This window comes from Lagopus muta, chromosome Z, assembly GCF_023343835.1.
Source record: "Lagopus muta isolate bLagMut1 chromosome Z, bLagMut1 primary, whole genome shotgun sequence".
NCBI lineage: Eukaryota > Metazoa > Chordata > Aves > Galliformes > Phasianidae > Lagopus > Lagopus muta.
The window spans coordinates 23,846,473-23,854,741 of record NC_064472.1 but is presented as its reverse complement, the minus strand read 5'-3'; the positions used below and the strand labels follow the sequence as shown (position 1 = coordinate 23,854,741).

Here is an 8,269-nt window from a genome sequence, read left to right as displayed (position 1 = left end):
ACACTGTGGTGCAGAAATGAGAATGACTTTCAATTATGTGAAGACACCGACTAATGTTGCCCAAAAGCAGGCTTTGTCTGGAGCAGAACAAAGACTCTTTTGGGCCCAATATCAATAAGGTGTCTTTTTTTCTTCTTTTTTTTCTTCTTTTTTTCTGGGAAAAGAGGCCATTTCCTTACTGTTCTGGTGTGGTGACAAGATGACAAGATGGTGTGGCAAGGGAAGCTGAGGGGCTTCCTCTCTCCACCGCGTCAGAATCTATTCCTTTATAGTTGTGTGAATCCATGTATCTAAAAGGCTGGGCTGTAAAGCCCCATCAGTGGAGTGATCTGACCACTGACAAACTCAAATGCCATCAAAAAAACCCCACAGCCTCACAGAAATGGCCATGAGCTTTTAAACAGAATTCCTTGTGATGATCTGCAAGCATTTGGAGGAGTACAGCCAAAGAAGAAAACAACAGTGCTGAGTGGGATGCATGCCTGCTTTTTGCCAGAATGAGATAAAGCAGCCCAGAAAACAACAGAAATACTAATTCTCTCATCACTTCCTCCTTCACAACTGATATTATGGAACTACATGGAGGGCCAGGCACTTCCTATGCTTATCTGGTATGTGCACAAGGTGTGAGGAGAAGCCCCCTGGCTGAGGCACAGGTGAAAATGCAATGCAAATGAATGGCAGGAGTCATTAAATACTGCAGAATCAAACTGAAATCCTGTATGCGCACACACCAATCTGCTCAGGGCCCTTGCTGTGGCTGCATCTTGTTCACATCTTGTGCTCCCATGTCTCCATGGTAAGGGCAAATTGATGCTCCATACGGACATGTTTTTCTTCCAGTTCTGCCTTTTCTCATGCTTTAGCAGCTCATTTCACAGAGCTGAGTTTCTCTCTCAAGCTGTCATTATCTACCCTGGCCAGCCAGGTCTTGAAGCCATGAGGGCATCGGTAGCCTTTGGTGCTACCAAAAATGCTGTGAGGGGCACCACTTTGGTCAGAAATAACAATGGAGAGGTGATGCTGTGGTCTCTGCGCCCAGCACTCTATCCTCACCTCTGTGTTCTCTCCATTTCACCAGCCATCTCCTGCCCCCTTGCCATTTGCTATTGTAAGTGGCCGAATGGTGTGTAAGAGGACATCTTTTCCCACCTTTCCACCACAGAGTCCACCAGCATTTCTGCAGGGAAGGAGGACCTACACACTTTCGTTCTTTCCTGAAGAAACAAGGTGGTTTGCATCTTTTTGTATTGTTAAGTCCAAACCTTTCTCTTTCTACAAGGCAGCAAAACCAGGTCTGGGCTGAGCCTGAGGTGGACATGGAGATGCAGACATGACTCAAACAGCATGCAGTCTACAAGGTGCAGGGTTGCTGCCCCTTTCCCTGTCCCCGGAAAGGGACCTAGAGAGGACTGGTGTCTGAAGATACTTCACTCTGTGGGAAGAGCCAGCACAACTCATTTGCTCCCTTTCTTTTATACATGCATAATGAAAAAAAAAAAAAAAAAAAAAGGATAGGATAACACCATAAAGACATGTTTCCACACCAGGATGTATACACAGATTTGAATGGAACAGGATTTGGGGCAGCATGGTTGCTCAGACCTTGCAGAACAGGGGTCAGGTTCACCTTCTGCCTTCTAAAGCAAAACCAGTTAGTTGGAGGGATTGGAAAGCACACAGTGATGTTTACCATCTCCTGCTCTTCCAAACAAGTTCACTTGACTGTGCTACATAAAGCACAAGTATACCAGATAAGACAAAAATAATCTTAGCAGAAGAATTGCTTTTATCAGAGATGTGCACAAAGGCTCCTGTCAGCAATGAAGCCACACTACGCAAACACAGCAAACCTCAGTGCCTGCATCACAGAACATTCAATACAGCACAGAAGTGCTACAAAAACATGCACTTTATGACAGAACAGTTGAAATAGGGGAGGAAGACAAACTGCAGAAGTTGAAGTGAACACAGTGTGATCTTCTTAGGCTCGTTTCAGACACATACAGAGTCAGCTGAGTACTTGGAAGAGTTAAACTTACCTGTACATTGCTTTCCATAGACCTTGTTAGAGCATCTAATTGCTAAGTTAAAATTAATTCAGCCATATAAGCTATTGTATGCAAAACAAGACATTCAGTAATTGAATACTTTTTAAAAAGAATTAGTACAAATTATTGTGATGGACTATTACAAAAGAATACGTGCAAAAGGATTTAATCTTATCACAGAATACCACTAATTAGCCTAAAACATAGGTCAAGAGGATTTTAAGCCCTTGTGTTTTTCTGTCTCCTATCCAATACATACCTGTGTATTCCTTTGCTAATGTACATTTCCAATTTTGTTTCACTTTATGTTATCAGTGCTATCTCGTGACAACAGATGACCAGAGCTTAAGTACATTTTGTATTTAAAAACAAGGAAAATATGGGGGGTTGGACTCAATGATGCCTGGAGGTCCCTTCCAACCCCTACAATTCTGTGATTCTGTGATGTGTGTGGAACAGTCCCTTTCCACTCCACCATGGATTCACTGTGCTCAAGCTTCCTGTTCCCCATCCAAAGCCCCACTTGTCCACACACCCATTTCCCAAGGACTGGTTATTGCTTCATTCTCTCCCTTCTTTGTCACTGATCCTCATATAAGAAAGCTGAAGTTTTCATAATGTGGACATGTTTCTTGATACCAAGAAAATGACCAGAACTTAACAGTCTTAAGCTGTTAATAATGTTGGCCAAAATAACCAGCACCAACACTTGCTTACTTCAGGGATGTTAACTCCTTCCTCGAATTTACTGTTTTATTGATATTGCAGAGTGCTACCTTGTTCCTGAGTTAATAGAAAAGATCATCATGAAAACCCATATAATTTTTTCTATGTCATTCATCATTTCACATACTGTATCGTGTCCCTGCTCTAAAAACACTTCTGCTACTTCCAATGTCCTTTCACATGGTATTCTATTTATATCTTCCATCATTTGGCTCCTAGTTCTAGAACCATTTCTATTTTTGCAGTTTTCTTCAGAAATGAATAACCAGAGTTAAAGCTGAGTATGCAGGAAAGAATCTATTATCCTTTTATTTGACATCATAAAATATGAAAGGAAAATAAGAGGAAAAACAGGTTATTTTGATAGTCATGCATCAAGCCAATGTTTGTATTCTGCTATCCATTTACTTACCAGCTTTTCATGTTCTTTCCAACAGCTTGTTGTTTAAAATAAAGCACAAGTATAGGAATGGTTCTATTAAAAAAAAAAAAAAAAAAAAAAAGCAATAGAAAACCAAACCAAACCCCAATCCCCTGAACAACAAAACAAACAAACAAACAAAAAAGCAACCCTCTAAGCTTCCCCTCCACAAAAGGGACTCCACAGGGTTGTGTATGTGTGGATGAGTGGAAACAACCATGAGGCAAAGAATCTGTCAGTCTCTCAGTATGCAGAAACTAGTTTGCCCCTGCTCTTACTTAGCAATTTTTCAACCCATACCTAGTTCTAACACAATAGACCAAAACCTTAGAGTCCCTGAGTTTTAATTACTTTGGGCAGGGCTGACTCAATGAGTAAGATCACACATCCATTCCTTGGTTTTGGTAATATGTTTCAGTCGGTAGTTATTACTGATTTTTTACGTTTTTTGCCTGGTTCTGCTGCAGTGGCCCCTCACCTCCTGGTCCCTATTGTAGCAAAACCCACCCCCTGTGCATGCAGGTATGCTTCAAGGCTGCCTGTGTCCAGGCTCTTGCAGAAGTAAGATGGTTATCAGCGTGCAGCTCCTGAAAAAACTCGCCCGTAGTTGTAACCAACCATTACCTGGTACAAGCAAACTACTCTGAATTGAATTCCAGCTGGCAATTTAGACTAGCCATCTACTTCACATCCTGATATGCTTTAACATGCCTCTATAAATGATGAAAAGTAGGAAGGAAAGCGAATAAAAATGACGTGGCAAAAGCAAGGAACTGTTGCTCACTATTAGCAACTGCATTATGACTGAGCGCAGCTTGTGCTGTTGATATGAAGACATGTACAGGTGCTCATGTTTAGGTTTGTGAAGAGTTGAGATTTATTGCACACATATTTTATTGTTTAAGTATCTATCCACGGAGAAAGTTGGAAAGTTGGAAAGGCAGAATAAATCTGCAAATCACACTGTCAGTCCTGTATCCGTCAGTCTTGATACGAATACCTGTATCGAGAGGTACTGAACCATAGGACCAAATCACCAAGTATTGAAAAAAGTAAATCAATAACAAAAATGTCCTAAATATCTTCATTATACACATTTCTGGTCTTTACCAGTAAACTGTATAAAGTGCTCTAAAGAGGCAGAATTCACTCAGTAACTTGTGTGACATACAGCAATAATATATTTTCCTTTAATTTGTAGCGTGGTACACTTCCTGTTTTTATTTATTTTTTTTATTTATTTTTTTTTCCCTTACAAACGTGGTTGAAGGTTTCACAGTTGAATCTTTTCTTGCAAAGCAGTTCTGCACCTTTCCCACAGCACCTTGTTGACTTAAAAATCTGCATTCCTGTTGAGCACATTAGATTCCTGTTTCTTTGCCAGAGAAATGCCAACATATTTGGGTGTAATAAAACTAGAACTGTATTTCTATCAGAAGTCCAACTTCAATACCTAGAAAAAAGTCTATTTAGAACTTGCCAGCGAACTCTGCTACATATTAGGGCTACTGTATGGCTATACTAAATTCTTGCACAAAATTTTAGTATTTTCCACTATGCAGCAAAGCAACATTTCTGAAGAAGTATTTCATGTTGCTCGTAAAGCTAAACCAAGCAGAACCACAGAAGGACCATGCAAAGGGTCCTGGTGGCAGAGCAAAGGTGCAGAGTTATCCAGATCTCTTCTTTGTTTTGTTACGAAAACATCCGTTGCAGAGCCATGAGTTGCCAGGGAAAGCCATGTTAGAGGTAAGAACTGATACGAAATGACACAGCTCAGTATCTTTATGTAAACTATCACATAACTAAAATGTGAAGAGAAAGTCAAAATCACACTCAGGCTATAGCCACGGTTCAGTAGGCAGAAACCAGGGTGCCACCCCAATGTGGCACAGCCTTTGGTCTTCCCAGATGTAGCTCAGCAGCTGTGCTTATGAATTTCTCTTTACCCGAAGCCATGCATAGGTGGGAGATATTCTAATTTAGGTATATAGTAAAAAATTGACAAAAAGAATCTGAATGATTTACTAAGCTAGGCAACAATATGTCCCAACAGTTCTTCTCAATCAGTATTTTATAAATAGGCCAATTTGAAAATAAGAGTGACATGTGTTATTTAGTAACAAAAACGTAACCGTGTATCAGAAAATTAAAACTGGAGCACAAACACTGTCAACTTTCACAAGAAGAGTTTCCTAATGCATATGTAGCACCCAATCTTGTTAATATTTACTTCAAATTGGCCATCATTGGTATACATCACTGACGATCACCACAGAATCTCTTAACAAAACAAGAAAGAGGCGCTTTCTGCTCAAAGCACTACTTTATTGGCAGCTTAACAGAAATATTTCAGAAAATCATATCAAATGGGAACAATATTCTTACTACATGAGTTCAGGTGCACAAGGATTTTCAGAAAGCAAACAATTTTCCTGTATTTGTTATACAAGTGTGTGCTTCTCTGAAGTGCACACATAATTGTTGCATATGTTGCTGGAACCTATCTGTGTGCTGTTTTTAACACGATTCTTAAGCAGTGTTGATTTCCTTTCAACTTCATTATCTAATATTTGTCCACTATAGTGGGGAAAGGGAGGGGGTGGAAAGAGAGGAAAGTACTCAGATAGAACAAATGGGAAATACATTTAAGAATGCAGATAACTGACAGTAAAATATATGTTCTTTGGTTAGCAAGCAGAAAAAAAAGGAGACGACTTGCATACACTAGCATTCTAAAGCAGAAGAATGTCAAGAGTGTATTCTTCCCCCCACTGCCAGATGGAAGGGCTATTATTATAAATGAAAGGCAGCAGTAGTGGATGCCAGGCACTTTTGTTGTGTGCCAGATTCTGAAGTCCAGATGTAAGCAGGTTACCCCTGGGACAGGACAGGCTTCAGCTCCCGCAGCAGAACAGAACCAATCACAGTTTTCTCAGTATTTATGATGAGCTGTGCTGTAGAGCTCTCCTTCAGCTCCACTGTGACTAGCATCAGTGACCCACTGTGAACAGTCTTTGCTGCAAACCTGGAGTGGATGAAAGGAAAAAAAAAAAGAAAGAAATCACTGTGAACCTTAAGGCTAAAGACTACTAATGTTTTTTTCCTGCAACAATTAAGCGAGTCTATGTATTAACAAAATGCCTCCAATTTCATAAGTCAATTTCAGAGGATACACCAGAAAAACATAAATTCTACAGAAAATTTCTTAATTGTTGTGCAAATATTTTAGTACTTCAGGGAAAAAAAAAGGGACTGTGCAAAACTCTAAATTTAATAATACGCATAACAAAATCAACTTAAATTATTATTTACATCCCAAAACTCCAGCCTCTGTACAGTTCTGAGGAACTATTTCAATGTGCATGGTTGATCCAAACAAATTCAGTTCTAAGGGGATCTTCATGGGTAAACATCATTTGGTGACTCAAAGAAAATCCAATGACACTAAATGCAAACGCTTCCAAAAGCTACACTGTTGTATTTTCAGAAAAGCACACCCTCCTGCTGCCTCAGGAATTAATTCAGGCTAAAAATACTCAAACTAATAAACTTCCAACACCATCCTCTGAAATAATGATAATAGCAAGACACCACATTTTGTCTGTGACTGTATTTAACCTCCAGAATATTTATTACAAAAACACAGTCAACATTTACATATTTTCTAGTCCTACAAAACAAACAAATATACATATATATATATTATATATATAAATAAATAAATATAATAATAGAATATAATAATAATATAATAATATATAATAAATATATAAATAAAATTTAGGTCTAATGCACCATTACTGAATTCCAAGACATGAGGAAACCACTAATTACATGGAATTAAAAGCAAAACTGGCCTTTTAAGCACCACAATGGACTGAAAAGCCATTTTAGGCACAATGAACTTCTGTCAATCCTGTTAATTCATTCTGCATGCACAGCAAGGCCCAAGAGACAGAAAGGATGAGGATGGCAGTAGCCTCGTCCTCCATATCCCACAAGGAGCACACCAGGCTTTTTTGTGTGTTTTTTGTTGTTGTCGTTGTAGCTGGTTACTACACAACAACCAAGTTTCTGCACATGGGCTTTCGAGAACAAGAACAAGTGAGGAGCGGGTCTGCGACCCAGCCTGACCCCACTTTGCAGGGCCAATCTCCTCCTGCTGAAGGACACGTGTCTGAACCAGAGCCATCTGCCTCAATTTGCGCAACATCTTCAGCCACAAAAGGACCCAGTTAGCCCTGACAACAGCGCACAATGCAGAAAAATAAAACTGCTAGGCTGACAGCACGCTGTCGGCTATTCAAGAGCAAACCAACTGGTCAGTGTCTCATGTCTGACAATTAGCACGGGCCTCGCAAAGAGCCTGCTCGGGCCCTTTGGGATCTGTTTAATTACCATCAACATAAAGGAGGGAGTTTATCAGGAGATACTCAAAAAACTTCACTCCAGATTTAATTAAAATATTAGCCACTTAAGCAGGAAGCAGGTTCTCTTTAAACGAGAAGTAATTTCTGCCTTTTTTTCTTTTTAAACTAAGCATATCAAAATCTCATAACACATTATACTAATTAAGGAAACACGGGGCACTTCTCTAATGTCACCCATCACAGGTCAATCTATTTCTTTTGTCCGGATTACAGATACATTCAAAGACGTCTCCCTATAATAGGAGCTTCTGAAACCACATCACTACTATAAAAATTAACTACTTAGCTAATTGTATCAGTGATTTTGTCTACTTGCACTGCAATGTAAAAGATCACTATTTCTCTTGTTGATTTTGACAGGGGAATAATTATATAAACAACTGTCCTATTAGTCACTTTATTTATTTAAGAGTTGTGTCCTGGGACAACCCGGAACAGATTACGTCTGAGCATGCACACACAAGGGTTGGTAGTTGGCACTCCTGCTGTGTTGCACAGCCCCAAGGCCTTATTTTACCCCTTTTATTAAAACCAGAAAGTGATATGAAGTCAGCGTTCTGAGAAAGCTGGGAGAGACCAAAGCATCAGCGATGAGTTTGGTGCCAATATTTTCACAAGCGCATTTGCAAAATCTGATA

General features: G+C 39.6%; 1 protein-coding gene across 2 annotated transcripts in view; it reads right to left on the bottom strand.

Moving 5' to 3' along the window:
* Positions 1–5,496: 5,496 nt before the first annotated feature.
* Positions 5,497–8,269, bottom strand: part of AP3B1 (adaptor related protein complex 3 subunit beta 1) — a 159,957-nt gene continuing 157,184 nt past the window's right edge. For both annotated transcript variants that reach the window (XM_048932545.1, XM_048932544.1), the window contains exon 27: positions 5,497–6,226. In XM_048932545.1, the coding sequence (XP_048788502.1) occupies positions 6,073–6,226 (154 nt within the window). In that variant the 3' untranslated portion in view covers positions 5,497–6,072. The remainder of the gene's footprint in view (positions 6,227–8,269) is intronic.